Below are 22,139 nucleotides of genomic sequence, written 5' to 3'. Positions count from 1 at the left end.
TTTTGGGGTTAGAGAAAAGCATCCTGATGTGCTGGTGTGTGTTTCCAGGGTGGTGACATTTCATTTCAGCTGCTGTAAGACACCTCTGTGTCAGCTCACTTTCACAAGCTTGAGAACTTTGGCTGCATTTCGGTTTGGGGTTTGGAATTTGAGGATATGTTTGTTTACCTCTGTGGGCTCACTTGTGGTGTGGAGCGGTGGAAGTGGCCTTTATGAATTTCCTCTACCCTACATGTAGAAAAGTCAGCAGGAATCACGAGGGCTCCTCACTTTACGAGGCGTAGACTTGCACAGAAAGTGATGCTTTAGTCTGATTTTACTTTTTAACTAAGTAAAGCTATTGAATTCAAAAGTCAATTTGATATTGCTTATAAGTCTTTTTACAAAACGAACCTGTTTCCATGTACTGCAAAAGCAATCCATGTTCATTGTAGAAAATGTAAAAATAAGGAAAATTACGTGATTACCTATAATCTCCCAAAGATAACTGCTATTAACATTTTGTTAAAATTTCCTGGAATGGTTTTCTGCACGCCTATACACGTTTTAAAAGAAATTAGTATAATATTGTACATACTGATTTGTAAACCTTTGTTGTTAATGGTCAACTTTTTCCTATTTTACTAAATATTTTCTTAAAGAATTTGATCGGAGTTTGGATTGGGGAGCCATGTAGTGTTCTAGTGCGTGGCCGTATCAGAATTTCATGTAACCTATTGCCTACTGTTGGCTCTATTGGGTGCTTACAATAGTTTGCTAATATGAATCATTTTTGAAGATGTCTTTTCACATAAATCCTTGACAATACAGTAGACGTAGGTCTGATTTGTCAAACAAAGAAAACTAAAGCTGGATTTCAGTTTTTCGGGGTATCAGCCACGCTGTTGAGCATTTATGAGAAAATGGTCACCTATATGCTTACTAAGGTCAATTGACATGATCACCCCAAAGGTTTGGGGAGATGTCCCCCACTGTCACCATCACTGGATCTGGTACCGGGCTCCTGGCTTCTTCACACACTTAGGGTCCTGCTTAGAAACTAAGGCAGTGGATTCATCTTGCTTCTCTTCTTTTGCTTCTCTTTTAGCCTGATGAAGTCCTCCGATATCGATCAGGATTTATTTACAGACAGTTACTGCAAGGTGTGCAGTGCACAGCTGATATCGGAATCTCAGCGCGTGGCCCACTACGAGGTAAGAACAGCTTCTCCCACTAAGTGTGTTCAGATGGAAGCGAGAGTAGCCTGGGTCAAGGCTGTGGGACCTGAGGGTGCTGCTTTCTGGACCTGGGGCAGAACTTGAGAAGCACAGGGCCTGAGCCGGAGAGTCTGAGATCAGGCCAGGACAAATGTGCATGCGTGGGGCTGGAGAGAGCGCTGGGGATGTCACTCTCAGGCCCCTGGCTGCTCCCCAGATTCTGCTTTGTTCTTTGTCCCTCAGCCCCTGGGGACCCAGTGGGCTTTCTCTACTTGTTAAATCTGTCATTGCTCATCCCTGAAGTTCCTTTCAGGGACACAGCCCAGGTTTCATTAGTGCCAGCTTCTCTTTCCTTCTCTGACCCTGAAGAAAAGCTCAGAGGCCCTTTCTTCATCACTGGAGGGAAACACAGCAGCATCAGTGGTTCAGCACCAAATTCCTCCCACCTTCTGGCTGCTGCCCCCAAAAGCGTTTATTAGCAAGAAGACATCCCCCCACAGGGTGATGCTCAAGTTTTAAGGCCCAGATACTCTTGAAGGACATCATTCATTGGCTTTGGCTTTTTAGGATGGAAGTTCAAATGGCTGCTTTTTGATCTTTTATTGGGAAGAGAGGATGAGAGGAGAGAGGTCGACCAGTTTCTGAGGAGGGAATGTTGGGGGGGCACGCGTGGAGAAAAGGGGAGCCTGGGCCCCCAGATGCTTCTCAGGGCCGTTAGCTTTGCAAGAGAACATATACCAGCGAGAACATGAGCTTTCAACGGCAATAATTTGTAAGTAATTTTAGCTTAGAGGGCTTAGCCAGCAATGTTCTTTTTGTCTGACACCTGCCAGTTGTCACTGTCACTCACCAAACTCCTTGAGCCTCAGATTCCTCCGCGCACGAGGAAAATAATAATAATCACATGCACGCACACACCGAGCGACGCGTTCATCGGACCATGTGTTGTCCTCAGGGTTTTGTGGTGACCAGAGAGACCCCTCGACGTAGCATTTGTGAAAACACTTCGGAAGCTGTACAGTGTGGCAAACGTGCAAAATTACGTCATCGCTCATTATTAACTCCGTGGCTTCAATATTTGGATGAAGACAAAGCAAACTTGCTCTTCAGAGAAAACTTTTAAACATCAGCCTCTGTGAAAAAAGTGTTGTGAAAAGGCATGTTCTTTTGTCAGTAGGCAACTGAGTGGAAGAGGAAGGGAGTGTGAATGCAGAAGAATGATCAAAACGGAAGATAGCCATCTTTTGAAATTAAGAATTTCTAAATTCTGTAGATGTTGCTTTGTAAACACATATGGTTTTTATTAATTCCATTTCCCCAGTGAAGGAAAATCAGGGAATTTGTCCCTGCTCTGAAATTCCACAGCCTCCTATTATGTTCTTCCTTTATTAGACTTTTTGGGTTCCATTTTTAGTCATCTTACTAGATTCTTGAGGCCAGAAAGAGAGTTTTATTCATGTGATCGTCCATAATTTCTGGGACAGCATGTGCACATCAGAGCCATTCAGTGAGCTTTTGTTTACAAAAATAGCCTGGTGACACTGTCCAAACACTGCTTTGTTGTTACCTGAGCTAGAAAAGTAATGTCAGAAAATCGAAAACAACAACAAAATTTTTTATTAAGGAAAAACATCTTAGCTGCTCAGTTATGGGTTTAGTTATTTGAACTCAAGTCTTCCTGTTACCACACTGTACCAGCTGTGGCATAACTTACTTGTTTAGAGGATGTGTTAAGATTTGTTGCGTGTAGCATAGATGAGAGGGAGAAGAGAAAGCAATCACAACAGATCTGCAGTTAACCCAGTTACATAGCATCAGAACAACATGAAATGTGTTCCTGTTAACCAGGGATGGGAACTCTGGGCGAGGGTTCATCCCCTGCTTCCAGGTAGAGGTGGGTACTTGCTTCGGGGGAAATACACATGCAGAGCTGCTGCGGGTGCGGAAAGGGTATAGCTGGGACTGAGCGCACTTTGTGAGGTCTCTGGTCTTCCAGCTTCGGTAGGAGACGTTCTTCATCTCTAGGAGGACGGCTCCTATCAGATGATCTCAAAGGCCATCTGAGAACAGATATTTTCATGCCATTCATCCCTCCCACCCCCCCACACCCCCTCTGCTGAAATTGCACGTAGAGTGGGTCTCTGTGAGTCCTGTTGCCAAAATTTGACCACTGTACACCGGGGCCGGATTAAATCTCGGAGACAGAGTTTTGGGGGAAGTAGAAAGAAATAGTTTTATTGCTTTGCCCGGCAAAGGGGGCCTAATGCCCTCAAGACTGTGTGTCCCACCCTGGTGCGGTAGTGAGGGGTCTTACAGTGTTCAAGGAGCAGGGCGTGGTGAGCACGTGGACATTCTTCTGATTGGTCGGTGGTGAGGTAATGGGAGCCAGCATCGTCAGCCTTCTGGTTCCAGCCCATCTGGGGTCTGTGTGTTTGTGGGCAGCACACAGTTAACTTCTCCCACCTGCTGAGGGTTTCAGTATCTGCAAAACAGCTCGGAGGACATGGTTCAGAATATTATTTATAGTCCTGGAGGAAGAACTTAAGGTCCTTGGCTTTGTTTAATGGTTAAAGTATTATTATTTGTCTTGCTTGACTATTTTCCTTTCTTTCTGCATTTTCTCACTCCTCTGACTAAATTTATTCTTTGACTAACATTCTCCTACAGACAAAGAGGCAGGCGGAGGACATGGGTGGGTGTCAGTTCTGGGAAGGTCTCATGGGGTCCAGCTCTGTTACGGTCCCAAATCCCAGTCAGTTCATCGAAAATGTGGCTACAGTTATTCTCAGTGCTCTTTCACTGATTTATTGCTTGAGTATGATTTCACTCTCGGTTTGAGCAGATCATATTCCCAGCCTCCCTACGGGGCACATCAGTGGGAATCTTTGGTGTATGTCCTGCATGCCCAGCACTATTAGCGTCTGATGTTGCAGGCGGTTCTGGGTTATGTGAGCCTCCAAGAGGCTGATAAACTTCCTTGGAAAGGCAAAGCCGTGGATAGTTCAGTGTGGTATCTATGTGTGTGTTACCGAGAACAGGCTCTGTAGATTCTGCTCCTAAAAAGAGGCCGATCTAACTTGATATAAACAGAGTGTTCATCCTTCTGCCCATTTGACTGTCTGATGTATATGCTATGTTGTGCTGTTAATTTTTTAGATCCTTGCATATTCCAAATTCAAAAGGGTGAGTCATCACCGAGAGCTATTATGGTCCAGGGAGATTTGTGGGGATGACGTGAATTTTCGAGGTTTCAGTGGATGGGTTAAATTTAGAGGTTACTAGAATAAGAAGCCTTGGAATCTCCAGGGAGGCTGGCCTGGCTGGACTGGAAGCTTTGTGTTGGAGAAGAGAGGCTGGCAGCACCTACAGGTAGGGTGGGGTCAAGGGGTAAGGAAAGGGGAGTCTGGACTCCTGTGAGGCTCTTAAGTATTTGAGAGTGTAAAAAATAATTGTGCATTTCTGAGTGACAGCCATCGCTGGTGGTCAAGATGTATTGTTGGGAAAAGAACAGCTCTTGATATGACTTTTGCCAAGAGACTAACATGCCAGTCCGCTGAAGTAGGAGGGAAAAAAACAAAGCAGACGTGTAATGGCTAATAGCTTCATGTCCCATTTAAAAGCCTGAACCTTTGTACAGGAGGACACAACCTAATATATGTCTAATGGACCAAACCCTTCCATGCTATACTTTTAAGATCTCTTTTTACATATGAAGTCCTGGGCTGAAAAACAGGGGAAACATAAAGACATTATTGTTTTTCTTACTTGCTAAGCATTAATAACATGTAATATTTCAGTGGAAAATATAATTAGATGTCTCTGCTCACTGGTTGAATAGTCTGAATCAATAGAACAAGTAGACACAGACACAGAGGGGAAGAGAAAGCTTTCAGATGAACATGCCTGAATGTTACAGAGGTTAGAACTTGTTTCCCATTGAGGCCATGAGGGAAGGGCTGCTTTTCTAAGTGTAGGAAGAAGAAGATTGCAAGACTATGAGAACTGAAACCAAAAGGACAGAAAGATTATTTTCTGGAGTAAAACTAAAGGAAGAAGATGAATGATCATATCTAGCAGGAGAGAAAAAAACTCTTGTTAGGCAGACCCAAGGGAGCCAGCCATCAACGTGCCAGCCCCGATGCCTTGCCCGTTTTGTGAACCCTAATACCCTTGTGTTACTTTGCCGGCCATGTAATTAATCACTGCTTGTGAAATCCATGTCTCAGAGGCACCTCCAAACAAGATTGCAAGCTTCATGAGGGCAGGCCAGAGCCATGCACTGTATTTCTCATTTATTTCCACAGCTTGGCCCCTGGTTGTTGCTCACGGGCACTTCGAGGGTGATGAAGAGGTTGCGGTGGGGATTGGCAGAGGGAAGCAGTGGGGCAGGTGTAATGGAAGCGTTCATGGGTGCACCAGAATACGCGATGGTGTACGTTCGGAGGCGCTCTATACTCTCGGAGCAGCCTTCAATGTAGAGGTGACAGTTCTGCAGTTATAGGAAAGGCGGTTCTCTAAACTGATGGGGAACTCTTCAGACATCTCTGAATCTTGTAGTAATGTCAGTCCTGGCAAGTGAACCCTATCGGTCCTCCCGGAAATGTCAGAATCTAGCGGCAGGTGCATTGGGTCTGCAGGGGCATGCTAAAACGGATTTTTCAGTTTCACCTGTTTTGATGTCATTCCAACAGAACTCTGCCTTCCTTAGCTTCTGGTTAAAGTGGGGAATAGCTGAAGGGCACTCTCTTAGTCTCTATAGGTCCAATAGTGAATGGGGCATAAGTGTTTCCTGGGTAGAGACAACAAGGTAAACATGAGGTCTCCAGTATATGCTGATTAGTGTCTTGACTTTTTGGTGTTACCAATGCCTTTATTGCCTTCTCCCCCTTGGTCCCTCACACCTTCTTCTCCACTTTGCTTCTTCCTTTTGCTAATTGCCTGAGTAAGCATGCAAGCTGGACAACTCCTGGCGTATGTGTGGGAGTTGGGGGTCAATGTTGTGTTGTGTTTCTGCATCGGTCCTGCCAGGTACCACGCTAACTGGACTTGAATATCGTCTGGGCTCACTATCCTCACACCATTCGCATCTCTCCTGGGTACCACTGGTGATGTGCTCCTGGAGATGCAAGTGCTAACTGTGTGAGGACAATAAAGGATCTTTATCACAGGGTCCTGTGGGGATGCCTCCTTTGCATTGTACGCTGAGATTTGCTGTTTTAGTCTCTTCAGATCTCTTATAGTCATGACATGCTTAATTTCTCCCAGATGCTCTTACTACAATTATTGGTGCATCTGCCCAGGCTAAAGCAATTCTTAGTACCTTTCCTCATGTCCCTGATTGCCTGATACTCTTCAATGTCTGTTTCTTGACCAATTCATGAAGACTCTTGAGCTTCTGTGAAATTTGTTCCTATTCTTATGTTTTTCTATTGTTTATTCCAGCAGGTCTGGCCAGTTTACCTTTTATCACTTATTATTAATTAATACAGTTTACCTTGGGGACCACCAACACTCACAGCCCACTTTCTGCCTGAGATTGATTTAAGGCTTGGAGACTATTCAAAGCTTTTCTAATTCCAGATCATAACAGCTTTAGTAATACAATTCTCTCAGTAATATAGAAGGCTTCTGATTTGTTTCCTTTCAGAAAGCTCCTCATGTCATAACCATACAATGTTTCCCAGACATAATTTCAAGGCTGTTTATTATATTGCTTCCTCACTTCTATGCCTCTATTTTTCAGTTTCATCGTGGCTACCTTGAGGTTATCTAAAAGTGAGTGGAAAGACCCATCCTTAACCTGATTTTTGCCAAAGGCCTGAGTCACAACGTGCAACTGTCTCCAATACACAATGTCTTTTAAAATGCCAGAGAGGCAACGAGGGAAGGGGCAAGATGGGGTAGGGAATTAAGAGGTACAAACTACGATGTATAAAATAAATAAGCTACAAGGATATATTGTACAGCACAGGGAATATAGCCAATATTTTATAAAAACTATAAATGGAGTATGATCTATAAAAATTTGGGATCGCTATGTTGTACACCTCAAACTAATATAATATTGTAAATCAACTATACTTCAATTAAAATAAAGTTAAAAAATGACATCTCTTTGAGGTGACTAGAAGCAATTAGCAAATGACTTTTCCAACTCTCTAAGTCTCAAATTTCTGAAATAGCTTTTTATTTTGCTTATGTCTGTTTGCTAGTGTGTCAGCTACACATCATAGTTCTTGTAGTTCTTTGATACTTTTATAAAAAACCTAGCTGAACGTCAGCAACAGGCAACTAGGAACAGGTAACATCTATCCAAGCAATCTGTTTTCCATCCTCTTCTAGTTTTCTTAGCATTTTAACCATTTCCTCGTGCAGAACCATCCAGTTCTAGCACCATAAGCTCTGGAGGCAGGTCTGCCCTCCGGGGTATTATAGGCAGTGGCTTTGCCAATATTTTGCCAGTGTATATCCCGGATCTGCTGTATCTGTGCCCTCCCCACCTAGCTCTCCACCTGCTAAGACAATGCCAAACATTTGGTGTCTTGTTATGGGGGAACCCCCATTTCTATCTTAGACAAGGCAGGCTAACTGCAGGCACAAAAATCTCAGCATCTTAGAAATAAAAATTTCTTTACTGCCTGCGTTATAGCCCATTGTGGGTTAGCAGAGGGGGGTTTTGTACCATGTAATTATTTAGGACAAAAGTTGACAGAGGCTCCACTGTCTTTGCTCCTGACAAAGATGATAGAGCCATCAGCTGCTCTGAGTATCTAAGTCCAGCTGACATTTGAGGGACCGATGGGCAACGTGGGTGACTAGGCAGGACATTTTAGGGGCCAGGTCTGCAAGTGACAGCACCATATTCACCCACATTCTGCTGACCAGACCTCAGGCCTATGTTTTCTTCTGACTGCATGAGAAGCTGGGCAATCAATGTGGCTTAGCTGGGTTCCCTGGAGGAAAATGGAGCCGGTTTGGTGAACATACAGCACTGCCTCTGTGCACTGCATGTGTGTGACACCAGAGGGACATCGTGACTAGGACCTGCTGTGGGTTCGCTGGGGATGGAAGGGGGCACGTGGAGAAGAAAGAGGAAAAGAGGAAAGGCTGTACATCCCCAAGGGAGTGCTCTTGACAAACAAACATGTAAAAAACAACTCTGGGGAACTTCCCTGGTGGCGCAGTGGTGAAGAATCCGCCTGCCAATGCAGGGGACACGGGTTCGAGCCCTGGTCCGGGAAGATCCCACATGCCATGGAGCAACTAAGCCCGTGTGCCACAGCTACTGAGCCTGCGCACTAGAGCCTGTGAGCCACAACTACTGAAGCCTGTGTGCCTAGAGCCCATGCTCCTCAGCAAGAGAAACCACTGTGATGAGAAGTCCGCGCACCGCAACGAGAGTAGCCCCCGCTCGGCACAACTAGAGAAAAGCCCACGCGCAGCAACGATGACCCAACGCAGCCAAAAATAAATAAATAAATAAATGTATTAAAAACAAACAGACAACTCTGGCAATCACGTGTCTGGGGGCCCCTGTGAAGTGGATGCCTATTTCATTCCATGATGTGTGGAAAACTGAAGCCAACATGTGTTGTTTGTCTGAGACAAAGAAATACAATGCTATCAAATGAGGATTTTCTCTCCACCTCCTCTGACTTAATTGGTCAAGCCCAGAGATTTTCCATTTGGAATTTAGAGCCTGTGTTCTGAGCGGCATGTCTAACCGGGAGGATCCCCCTCTGCTCTGCCTTTTTGGGCCCCGCCATGCGGTCTCCCAGGCTCTAAGCTCTGGGGGGCGCAGGTGGTGAGCGGCCTGCCTACCCCACACTCAGGGGCTCTCCATCTGTGGGCAGAAGCTGGGGATCTGCCCTTGGTATCTCAGCATCTTCTAAAGATGGATGTTTGGGAGAAATCTCTCTTTGCTCTCCCTTATAAGGAAAGGTGTCCTTCTGCTCGCGAGGCTGCTTTATCACAGCCCCTTGACTCTGATCTACTTTCCTACTTTGCTTTATCCACCAGATTCATGGCCACATCCAGCAACAGGATTTTGTGGGCACATTTATTGTGCTCACTTTACCTCTAGATGTTATTCTTTTCTTTCCCCTGTTTTAATTTAAATCTGTACCTCTCAATTATTGATTTCATCCTTTTGCGTTAGAGGTGGATGGATTTTGATATGTCTTCTTAAAGTCTTTGAAGAAAAGAGCGGGGGATAAACATATCAATATTTAATCTTTTTATTTTTAACATTTTATTCGTTTTTGTTTTGACGAGGGGGTAAATTTATATGACTCAAAATTCAAAAAGGGTGGAAGAGTGTATAATGTGGAAATTCTTCCACTTATTCCTGTTTCTCAGCTACCCGGTTCTTCTCAGAAGAATCCTGGGTGACCGATTTTCTTTGAAATGATCGATGCAGCTTAATTTTTTAAAAAAATTCTATTAGAGTTGATTTACAATGTTGTGTTACTTTCTGCTGAACAGCAAAGTGTAACAGTTATACATATACATATATCCACTCTTATTTAGTTTCTTTTCCCATATAGCTCATTACAAAGTATGGAGTAGAGTTCCCTGTGCTATACAGTAGGTCCTGATTAGTTACCTATTTTATATATAGTAGTGTGAATGTCAGTCGCAATCTCCCAGTTTATCCCTCCCCACCACCACTTTCCCCCCGGTAACCATAAGTTTGTTTTCTACATCTATGACTCTATTTCTGTTTTGTAAATAAGTTCATTTGTACCATTTTTTTTTAGAGTCCATATATAAGCGATATCATATGATTTTTGTCTTTCTCTGTCTGACTTATTTCACGCAGTATGACAATGTCTAGGTCCACCCATGTTGCTCCAACTTAATTTTTCCTTTTCTTTACTTTTCACAAACGACAGCAAGCTAGACCCTCCACTTTTTGTTTGTTTTGATTGTGGCTTAGATTCTCATGATATGAATGTATCACAGCTTGTAAAGAAAAAGTTTACTGAATTGACTGATGACTCCTTGGCAGGTTTGATAAAACTCTGGTAGCAGGAAGATTCTCCCTGTGAACCTGTTTCGTGACGCACAGGTCAGTTACTTTTCAGATCCTGGCTCCTACTGAATGGTTACTGACAGGGACAATTTTTCTTCCAGTTTTCCGTTCCCGGCATTCCCTTGAAAGCATACGCATTTCCGACTTCTGAGTCATTGAGCCGTGTGGGCTTGTTGATTTTTTTTAAGAAGATGTTAGCAGACAGGGGAATATTGAAGGCTAATGACCTAAGGAAGTGGGTTGGAGTGTTGCTGTGAGCTGTGGTGTCTTGCCCACGTTTCTTCGGATGCTTGGAGAAGATGTGAGGGCATCATATTTCCCTCCCTCTCTGTGATTTGAGCATTTAATTCGTTTCTTTAGGCTTTTACTAAGATGCTTTAATTTTGAGTGGAATGTTTCTAGCTTTGAATTCCATCCCTTTCCCTGAGGGTCATACATAAGGCATAACTGTACCTACTCAGGCAGGATCCCAACCACCTTCAATTGCCCCCTCCTGCCTGCATCCCCCTTCTCCCTGACCCATCCTTCAGGTTTCCTGGCCTCTGGGCACATCTGTGCCACCACGATGCCAGCTGCTGGGAAGACTCTCCTGTCCACACACTCTACTGACTCAACTATAGAAACTATCCCGCCCTCACCTTGAAAAACCTATAGGCAGTTGGAAAGTTTTAGATTTTACTGAGAAAATAGGAAAAATAGAGCAAAACTCTCTTTTTTCTGTCCCCAATATTCCTCCTTCTGCTCTGGCCTTGCAGTCCCAGATGTTGCCTTTGACTTGGGGTGTTTCTCCACCTTCCGGTTCCAGGAATCCAACCCATCCCTGTTTTCATTAATTCCTTGTAGCTCTTGACCTACTGGAAGCCAAACCTCTTCAGATTTGGCCCTAAATGATACCTCTCATCTTATTCCCCAGTTTTCTGTGGTCCTAAATCAGCCCCTGTGTTTAACCTGGGGAATTCTATGGGATTCCGTCACTTACTTTAAAGCAGCATCTTCTTTTTCCACTTCATGGAAACATTCATACTCCTTCTCGGCCCACCTGCTAAATTCCCCAGTTTGTATCTGTGGAGTGAATTCACTCAGTTTATCCTCAGAGCAGGCGGAGTTTGCCTGAGGCAGGGAAAGAGCTTCCAGTGTTCTCAAGGTCAAAGGCCTGAGTTGTAAGTATAATCCTAGCGGCATCACTTCACCCGTCCAGAATTTAGTTTCCCCCTTCGGTACTCTGAGAAGGTTAGGGGTCTTCTTTCTTTTACCCCCATTCCTTACACCCATCTCCCCCGCATCTGCACAGGTAACCGTTTTATTAGGGTTGACATATTTTTATCTGTATATGGTCTTTGAAATGTATGTTGCTTTGTGGGCATGTATATTTTATTTATTTAATTTTTTGTTTATTTTTAAAATTATTTTTTATTGGAGTATAGTTGCTTTACACTGTTGTGTTAGTTTCTGCTGTACAGTGAAGTGAATCAGTTATACGTATACACATATCCTCACATTTTTGGATTTCCTTCCCATTTATGTCACCACAGAGCACTGAGTAGAGTTCCCTGTGCTATACAGTTGGTCCTTATTAGTTATCTATTTTATACATAGTAGTGTATGTATGTCGATCCCAATCTCCCAGTTCATCCCACTCCCCCTTCCCTCTTTTGTATCCATACATTTGCTCTCTACATCTGTGTCTCTATTTCTGCTTTGTGAATAAATTCATCTGCACCATTTTTATAGATTCCACGTATAAGTGACATTATACTGTATTTGTTTTTCTCTTTCTGACTTACTCTGTATGACAGTCTCTAGGTCCACCCACATCTCTGCAAATGCCCCAATTTCGTTCCTTTCTTATGGCTGAGTACTATTCCATTGTATCTATGTACCACGTCTTCTTTATCCATTCTTCTGTTGATGAGCCTTTAGGTTGCTTCCATGTCCCGGCTATTGTGAATAGTGCTGCAGTGAACATTGGAGTGCCTGTGTCTTTTTGAATTACAGTTTTCTCCAGGTATATACATGTATATTTTAAAATAATTTTTATTCTAGTATAGTTTTAGATTTACAGAAAAGTTGCAGATGTAATATGGAATGTTGTGGTGTACCCTGACCCCATCTCCCCTGCTGTTAACATCTTGAGTTACTGTGGTTGTTAACATCTTGAGTTACTGTGGTACATTTGTCACAGCTAAGGATCCCGGATTGATGCATTATTATTATTGTTATATAATGTACAAAGTCCGCTCTTTATTCCTTTTTCTGTTCTAGGATCCTGTCCAGGATTCCACGTTACATTAGGTCATCCAGTGTCCTTAGGCTCCTCTAGGCTGTGACAGTTTCTCTGACTTCCTTTGCTTTTGATGACCTTGATAATTTTAAGGATCATTGGTCAGGTGCTTAGTAGAAGGACAGTCCGTGGAGACTTGTTTGCTGATTTTCTCATGATTAGACTGGGTTTATGGGTTTTCCGTGGGGAAGATCCCAGAGGTGAAGTGTTTTCTCGTCACATCCTATCAAGGGTCCTGTCATCCACCGGTTGGGTCACTGGTGATGGTGACCTTGATCTCCGGGATCTAGGTAGTGTTCTCAGGTTTCTCCACTGCAGATTTATTTTCCTCCTTTTCCGTATTGCAGTCTTTGGGAGGAAGTCATCAGGCACAGTGTAGGCATGTCTTTTTTTTTTTTTTTTTTAGCCATGTGAGTTTCATTCTTCCTGTTTCATTCAGCAGGATGTTTCTAAGAATCATCCATATTCCTACGTGTACATCTAATCTCTTCCTTCTACCTCCTGCTCAACATTCCACAGTGAGCAGCTATCATATTCTGACTGTCTCATTCCTTCAGGGATGGATACTTAGGTTTCTTCTGGTCCCCCATGAACACAAACAATGCTGGACAAACAACCTTAACCACGTTTCCTAAAGGACCTGTGTGGGCATTTTTCTGAGATGGGCCTACAGGCAAGAGGGGACCTTGTGCCTCATAAGCCCTGTTATCACTTACTTTGACTGAACCTTGATCAGGAGGGGGTGATGGTTCCCATAGCCACATCTCTGCCAATAACTGGCTTTACCCAGCTTCTCGTTTTTTCCTAATCTAGTTGCTATGTGATAGCTTTGTCCTTTGAAATTGCATTTCTCAAATTATTATAAAGTTTGAACAACTTTTTTGTATACTTACTAACCCTTTTGCTGATTTCTGTTCATATTCTCTGACAATTTTTCTGTCAGTATTCTTGTATTTTTCTTTTTGATTTCCTCGTATATTCCTTCTTGAGTTTAGACACTGGAAATACCTTCTCCCATTCAGTCATCATCTTATTAGGTCTGCTCGTGATGTCCTTTGTTCATTTCATTTATTAAGCTTGTTAATTTTTTAAAAATTAATTAATGTGTTTTTGGCTGTGTTGGGTCTTCCTTGCTGCACACGGCTTTCTCTAGTTGTGGCGAGCGGGGGCTACTCTTTGTTGTGGTGCGTGGGCTTCTCATTACAGTGGCTTTTCTTGTTGCGGAGCACGAGCTCTAGGCATGTGGGCTTCAGTAGTTGTGGCATGCGGGCTCAGTAGTTGTGGCTTGTGGGCTCTAGAGAGCAGGCTCAGTGGTGCACAGGCTTAGTTGCTCCGCAGTATGTGGGATCTTCCCAGACCAGGGCTCGAACCCGTGTCCCCTGCATTGGCAGGAGGATTCTTAACCACTGTGCCACCAGGGAATTCCCAAGCTAGTTAATCTTTATGTGATACATTTAATAAACTTTCTGCCTTACGGTTTCTTTAAGAAGTTCTTCCCATTGATTGATCACAGAGACATTGAGTATCCCAGCTCCTATTAATATGACATTTCTATTTTTGACATTCATGTCTTTAACTCTGTTTGGAGTCTACCTTTGTATATTGTATAAGGTAGGAGTCCACTTTGATTTTCCTCCATATGGTGAACCACTTGTCCTACCACCATGTACAGTCCTTTTTTTCTCCATAATTTGTGGTTCCACCTTTACTATATGTTCATTTTCCACATGTACTTGCCTCCAAATCAGACCTTTCTATTCTGCTCTGTGATTCTGTCTATCCGGGCCAGTCCGTACTGTATTTAGTTACTATCCCTTGGTGTCATGTCTTAATATCTGAGAGTGACAAGTCACATCTCTTTCCTCTGCTACTGCAGAGCTGTCTTGGTTAGTTGTGCAGTGTCCAATTGTGTTGTTCATATACATGCTTGAATAACCGCACAAACTCAGTTGAAATTTTGATAGGAATTCCACCAGATTTCAGAATGCATTTAAACAGTGTTGATATCTTTACAGTATCAAGTCATTTTACCTTAAAGCAGGGATATCTATCCATTTATTCAATTTTAAACCCAGTTTTACATTAAAATTTCAGAGAAATATAACTTAATGAACACATAACCTATGAGCACATATACAACTGTATAATTTAGTTCTTGACATTATTTATTGTTTTCTATTCCTTGGCTAAGGTTTAGTCGTTCCTCTTCAACTAAATTGGAATTGTGTTGATGACCAAGGGTCATGCTTTTAATTTCTTTTTTCCCTCGTCACTGTCCTGCAACCTAGAGGGTCTTCATGAATACCACTTTGGGGAGTTTTTTTCTTTTTGTTAATTGACATCCAGGATAAACACCCTATGCAAGGTTATTTTTTCTGGCTTCTTCCTTTACAATTTTGGTCTTTTATTCTCCCTCTTTACTGATTTGCTTGCCTTCTCCCTCTGGTTCCCTTGTTTCCTCCCCTGGGTGAAAATGCCTAATGTGGCCCTTGTCACAGTAGGGTTTATCGAGTGAGGCTAAGCACTTTTTTTGCAGTGTGGTGCATTTCCCCTGGGGACGAACAGTGTCACTTAAAATTCATCTGTGTCCTTGGTGCTGTGGGACCACCTAGAGGGGTGGGATAGGGAGGGTGGGAGGGAGACGCAAGAGGGAGGAGATATGGGGACATATGTATAGCTGATTCACTTTTTTATACAGCAGAAACTAACACCCCATTAGGAAGCAATTATACTCCAGTAAAGATGTTTTAAATAATAATACATTCCAAAAAAAAAAAAAACCTCAGCTCTGTCAATAAGTCGAGGTGAGTTTTTGGCTTTACACAACTGCATTGCCAACCATTAGAAAGGTGTTAACATTTATTGCCAAGCTTAAATATCCTTACAAGCCAAAATATGCAATCTTTTTTCCCCCCAATCCTTAAGCTGCATTTTCATTACCACATCTTCTTTACAAAGTGCTCTAACATTCTTTATGGAAACTTGTATTGTTTTAGGTGCTCCCATGGTAGTCTTCTTTGATCTAAAGAAAAAACCATTTTATTTTCATAAAAGAAAGTCATAGTAGATCCTCCTTATTTTGTTAGTGGCACGTCTAACCCCTGCCCAGTTGGCCGTTTTGCTTCATGTCTCCTTTTCAATCTATATGATGACCCAGAAATGTGGTTTGACTTGCACCCTGTCCAAATCCATATAATACATTTATATGATAATGAAGTTCTCCATGTTGAAAAGCAGCTTTGATCTGTGTCAGTGTGCAAAGAATTCATCAAGTTATTTGGCTTAGAAACTGCGTGTAGTGAGAAATAATTCAAAGCTGGATAAAAACGCATGGTGTCCCTTGGCTCTGGTACTTTAAAAACCCAGATGCCTTTGGAATGGCTTGGCATGCCTCAGATGAGACATGGGTGTGTGGTGTTTATGTGCTGATTTTGTTGAGGCAGAAACAAAGTTTGGAAGTTAATCTGATGTCACTGGACTTCTATGATATTTAGAAATTTTCTTGAAATGTTTTCTGGGTGAAAGAATAAGAAGTGATGTTTACTACATTAGCGTCTTAGAGACCAAAATGTGTTTGCCCAGGAAAGCAGTCTTGTAGCTAAAATATTGATGTGGCAGAGTTACACGTTCTCTGTTTAATAAAAATGAAGGGCCACTCCGGGTGGTAAGGACCAGGGCTGTCCCTTCAGTCTCTGGAAGACGTGAAACACCGAGTGCATAACTGGTTTCACCCCCGCTTAGCCCGCCCAGCGTTGTGGGGTTGACTCCGGAATTCAAGAGGGTCTTATCCTCTGGAAACATTCATCTGGGAAACTGCAAGTCTCTTAGGCTTGTTTTTGTGACAACGGTGGACAGAAGGCGCACTGGTTTGTGTTCTGATATTTAGGTCAGACAAGTAGTGTGGGATTTAAGAGGTGGCTGACTCACTGCAATTTCTGAACATTTTCTTCTAAGTCTGGAGCCCCTGATGTTTGCCTGCATTTATGCTCGCAACATATTTTTTGAATACCTACACTGTGTAAATGCACCATAATCGATTCCATTTTCCTCCTCTTCGGGGATCCCTAGATGAAAAAGACAAAGCTCTTGCCCTCATTTGGATAGAGCGGAAATGACGCCCGTACAAATGAGAAGGTGTAAGGAGCACTAGGGAGGCACAGGTGTGTGTTATGCATCTCAGAGATTTAGGGTGACTTGGTTAGAAAGAAGATTCAGTTGGGCTTCTTCTTCTCTATTTAATGAAGTGTGAAAATTAAAAAACTTCCTGTGTCTTTTCTGTGGACTAGATTTGTACATATAATATATTTAATAATTAAAAGGGGAAAATATGGTTGCTTAATAGAAGAACAAAGCCCTGATTACGGCAGCACATCCCTGAAAATTAAGGTCACTCAGAGTCACATTCAGGGAACCTTGGATACTTGTCATGTGTGTGATCATGAGGAAGTACATATCCATGTCTTTAGGAAATAAAGTCAATTCAAATGCCCTGAATTAAAAAAAAAAAAAAAAAGAAACAAAGCAAAACCCTGACAGTGATGCCCTGTGTCTGCTTCCCTGGAGGTTGAGGTTTGTAGCTCTGAGATTCCAGGGAGCGTTGACACACTGTGGACTGAACCGTCCGGAGGCAAGACGTTCAGTGTTCCTCACATTTGCTACATGGATGTAATCTTGAGATTCTACAAATGCTTTTACTTTTCAAAAAATTTTTAATAATCATTTTTAGTGCATCTATTTTGGCGGGTATAAAGATGAACCATTCCCCTTTTCTGTGTTAATAAAAGATATTTTTATGGAATAAGAGTTTAGATCATTAAATTACTGTTTCTCAGACAGGAGTCATCAGATCCTGAAGAATTTTGTTCGTGTGGACACTTGAGAATTTCTTCTTTTACTTGTGTTTGAGACACATTGCATCTTAGAGCCCACTCTTCGATTACTCTTTTGGGGGCTTAATCATTTTAAATTGCTTTTGTGTCAATGATCTCCAGATTTGGTGAGCCAATGATTTAGATTATTAAGATGATCACTAGATTGATGGATTTAACAATTGATTTTGCCTATTTTCCAAGTATGTTGGTGGTGTTTTTAAAATTTTCTTTTATACGTTAACATTTTGATTAGCTGACTTTCTTTTGTGTATTCAAATTGAAAATCACTTAGGGACTTCCCTGGTGGCGCAGTGGTTAAGAATCTTCCTGCCAATTCAGGGGACGCAGGTTCGATCCCTGGGCCGGGAAGATCCCACCTGCCGCGGAGCAACTAAGCCCATGCGCCACAGCTACTGAGCCCGCACACCTAGAGCTTGTGCTGCGCAACAAGCCACCGCAATGAGAAGCCCGTGCACCGCAACAAACAGTAGCCCCAGCTCGCGGCAACTAGAGAAAGGCCATGTGCAGCAATGAAGACCCAGTGCAGCCAAAAATAAATAAATAAATTTATTTAAGAAAAAACAAACTGCTTAGGAGAGCCTTCAGAGACCTCAGGAGAAAGCTCCAATAGTGAAGGGAACAGATCTGTGAATTTGGAATAAAGAAAAAACACTTTGTTTCCATTCTTGTCTGACTCTGTTTCTCTCTTTCCCCTAGATACGTCTCTGCCCGTATATAAGAGAGAGAGAGAAACAGAAACAGTGTTTGATGATCTGTTTCCTATCATCGATCTATCATCTATCTATCTATCATCTATCATCTATCATCTATCGAGGGACAGAAACAAACAGACACAGAAAGGGAGAAGCTAGACTAGATGGTAACAAAGGTAATTGAGCCAACTGAAGAGAGTTTGGTTTGAAAAAAATCCTTCGAAATGGTAGAAACAGTTTAGAAACACGGAGTGGAGAAGGAGGTGTGGGGTAGAGGTGGTCTGTGCACTAAGGTGCCTCTAATTTTAGCCGCTATTTTATTCACTGATAAAACAGTGTGTTGGTCCAGGATGAAACCCTAGGAAGTAAAGTTGCGGAATAGCAGCAAGGCAGTAAAGATAAGGGAAAATTAATCTCAGCAGAGTGCTGCTTTGGTAGCGCAAGTACGAATTACCTTCTTCGTCAATGAAGTTTTCCTGTCAGAGCCAAGAGAAGCTGGGAGGGATTGGGGCTACGAGGGACATCCACAGGCGCCTCTGTGGCTCTAAAACAGCCTAGATTTATGCCGCGTATGGAAACTCAAGGCCGCTCTTCCAGGTAGAATCAGTCAGGGTATAGAGATGTTGATTGGTTTCTAAGTGTTCTCTTCTGCTTTTCAGCAACGTCTTTTTTTAGATAGTTGCAACAGGGCTTGAGAAATAAGATGTCTTGCCCTCTGTGGGTTCTCATGCATGAACAACTGGGGACCAGGACCTCGGAACCGAGCTCTACAGGTTGGCAAGACCACATCCCACTGTGGGGCTGAAGGAATATTTGCCAGGGGAGAAGAAGGAGGAGAACAGCGGAAAGTTCTTTCTGAGATGTGTGTGGGGCATTACGTTGCAGATCAGGTCTTTGAGCGGAGCTGCCTCAGTTCATGCTTGGATTTAAAGTTTTTTTGCACAGATTCAGAGGAGGCAGGGGAACGAGCCATGGGCAGATCCCTCAACCTGTTGTAGAACCCCCTTCCCAGATGGTAGCTGAGCCATCCTGTCTCCCTGCTCTGAAACTGAGGGGGGCAGTCGGGACTGGGGAGGGGGAGAAAGGCTTGGACCACTGACACCTTCCCTTAGGAGCTCACCCAAGGGACCTGCCAGTCTTCCTCACATCCTTGCCTGTTTCCCACCTGGCTCACCCCTTGGAGGGCTTTGGCCTAGACTTCGGGGTCTTAGCCTGTGTCCCAAGGCTGCCTGTTCTCGTGTAGTTGCCACAGACCCGTCTCACCACGGAGGATGCTGCAGTGAAAAGTGTGGGCTGGCCGACCACTCCCTGCCTGACATGCTTCCCTACCCAAGCTCTTCCTGATGGCAACGCTCCCGTTCACCGAGGGCCAGGCATTGTGCCAATCTTCATGTGCATCATTTTATATTGTTGTTTTCTTTTTTAAACACTAAGCCTGGTTTTTTGGTTTGTTTTTGTCATCATTGTTTATTTATTTATTTATTTGGCTGTGCCGGGTCTTAGTTGCAGCATGTGGGATCTAGTTTCCCGACCAGGGATCGAACCCCGGGCCCCCTGCATTGGGAGCGTGGAGTCTTAACCACCGGACCACCAGGGAAGTCCCTCGTATTGTTCTTTTAAGGACTATCAAGTGGCAGATATGGCGGGTTTTCCCTAGTCCTTTGAGGAAATTGCAGTTCAGAGAGGTTAAGGTAATTTGCCCAGGTGCAGCGCCTGGACTCTGTTATGTAGGAAATTCCCCAAATACCACCTTCTTTGGTCCTGTCATGCTCTCCTTTCCCTGTCTGAGAAAAGTCAGGTGACAATGCAGTTGAGTCCAACTGTGTTTCCTTCAATTCAACAAGCCTGTACTGTGCTCTCAGAAAGTGCTGGGCGCTGAGCCTGGGGCCCAAGAATACAAGGATGAATGGTGGTGTCTCTGTGATTGCCTGGGGGCTCCCGGAGAGCAGGGATGCGTCAGGTTGCCCCAAGGGTTAGGTCAGATCCACCCTGACCCCTGGGCAGGTGCTGGACTGTGTTTTGGTGGGTGGGACGTGAGGGATCATTGGGTGGGATTTGCAGAGGAGAGGTGAGCAGGCTCTGAAGCTTCAGCAGTTATAGACATGGGGAAAAAGGAGGCTCCAGGCTGCTGGCACAAAGCTCCAAAGTCAGAGTGAATACGAAAGGCAAGCAGCCTGGCTTTGCTGGAGAGAGGAGCAAGCCCAGTGAGCCCGGAGGTAGAGGGGAGGGGACCCCGCGTGGGACTGGAAGGCTTGGTGCTGCCGTGAATCCTGCCTGGGGCCAGTCAGTTCTCCAAGCACAGCAGGCGGCTCTTTGGCCTAGAACTTCATGCAGCTTCCCAGACACCCAAAAGGAAGAGAAAAAAACCAAGATGGCCTTTGACTGAAATGGGCAAGAATTCCAGACTGAATTCGATGAAGAAGCAGAGGCGATACTGTGAGAGCTGCGTCAGGCGTGCAAATCTAGGCACCTTCTTCCGTCTGGGCGGCAGCTGTGTGGGGCGGCCCGGGAGTGAAGGAGACACCATTCTCATTAGTGCTTTGGAGGCAGAACTGCAGCTCTGAAAGTTTTCTTTCTGTCTTTTTCTAAATACCACGGAGACAGTGATAAAGAGCCAGGTGAAATTCAAGGGTGGTGGTTAGCAGACAGCATTGTGAATTGCTCTGTGAATTGCTGATTTAAGCACTTGCTCCGCCTTCTCCTGGGCTAAACCGCACACAAAGAAACATCCTGAGATGGAATAGCAATGCTCTCATTTTCATTTCAGCGCTGGTCTGAGTAAATCATGCAGGACCATTCCTCTAAAGGGAAAAGGTGGGGGAGGGTGGAGGCTGATGTGGAGTTTGGGCGGGACGGGCAGCGGTGTTGACATCCCCTCTCACTGTGTGCACCTTGGAGCCTCCCAGGTGCACGCACCACGGCAGGGGCGCGCTCCACGGCCAGTGCACGCTGCCTGCCTCGACCCCGCTTCCAAGGCAGGATTACGTATGGCGTGAAAACTTCCCCCTTTCTTTATAGCCTCGCCCGCCTCTGCCAGTCAGAGAGAGTGAGGTCATTCTGGGGAGAGGGATCACAGCATCAACCTCTCCATCCCCTCACACATGCTATTTGAGACTCAAAGTGAAAAGAAAGGGGAGAAAAACAAAGAAAAAGAAAATGTGGAAAACTCAAAAGTCATAGCCCTATTTTTCAGTACTCTTTTGCTTCTCAGGTCCATTTTGTAATAGGAAGGGATGAGATCCTGTGTAAGCGGTGTCTTGTAAGGTACTTGTCGTGATGGTAATTGGAATATAAAGCATCACTTTGGATGCTCAGGACCGCCATTGGCTTGCGATTTGCAGAACGGAGAATGTGCATTATAAAGTATGGGGAGATTTTTATATGCAACATTAATGCCATGGATTGTATCCAGTAAATCTGGGGAGAAAGTCTGAGCCCCAGAGCCTCAGCCCTTTAAATCAGTACCGCACTCCACTGCTGAGAACAGTTTCCCAATTGATGTATCAGCGCAGCCAGTGAAAGCAAAAAGGAAGCCCCTGAGGAGGAAGCAGGTGTGACACTAAATTCTCCCCTCAGCTTAGGGACAGCCGAGGCTCTGAATGGCATCTCTGTAAGTTCTAGAGTTAACTAAGTTGGCTAGAAATTGCACTAAAGAGCAGTCTCTTGGTCTAGTGACCATGGTGTGTCAGAAGGGTAGCTTGTACCTTTCAAATGTCTGATGGGTTGATGCAGTGGGCTTTCTATTTGTGTCTTTAGGATTCAGGTGCAGAAGTGCCTCTTCACAGGAGGGCAGTGCAGGGACATTCACACCATTGGCCACAGCTGCCCAAGAAGTCTGCCCCCAGGTCAGGTGCTGTGATGGGGTGCACAGCCATAAATATGGCCCAAGGTTAGGGCTTGCAAGGCAAGGGCCGGGTCCAGAGTAGATTTTTTTTTTTTTTTTTTTTTTTTTCTGTACGCGGGCCTCTCACTGCTGTGGCCTCTTCCACTGCGGAGCATAGGCTCCGGACGTGCAGGCTCAGCGGCCATGGCTCACGGGCCCAG

At 44.1% G+C, this 22,139-nt stretch overlaps 1 protein-coding gene across 1 annotated transcript in view; it reads left to right on the top strand.

Moving 5' to 3' along the window:
- Positions 1–1,091: 1,091 nt before the first annotated feature.
- Positions 1,092–22,139, top strand: part of ZMAT4 (zinc finger matrin-type 4) — a 213,529-nt gene continuing 192,481 nt past the window's right edge. The window contains exon 1 of the mRNA XM_027123019.1: positions 1,092–1,193. Within this exon, the coding sequence (XP_026978820.1) occupies positions 1,092–1,193 (102 nt within the window). The remainder of the gene's footprint in view (positions 1,194–22,139) is intronic.

This window comes from Aethalodelphis obliquidens, unplaced genomic scaffold (genome assembly GCF_003676395.1).
Source record: "Aethalodelphis obliquidens isolate GAN/ISIS:26980383/991018 unplaced genomic scaffold, ASM367639v1 scaffold25, whole genome shotgun sequence".
NCBI lineage: Eukaryota > Metazoa > Chordata > Mammalia > Artiodactyla > Delphinidae > Aethalodelphis > Aethalodelphis obliquidens.
Note: the sequence above shows the minus strand (reverse complement) of the source record. Positions and strands in the feature narration are given on the sequence as shown.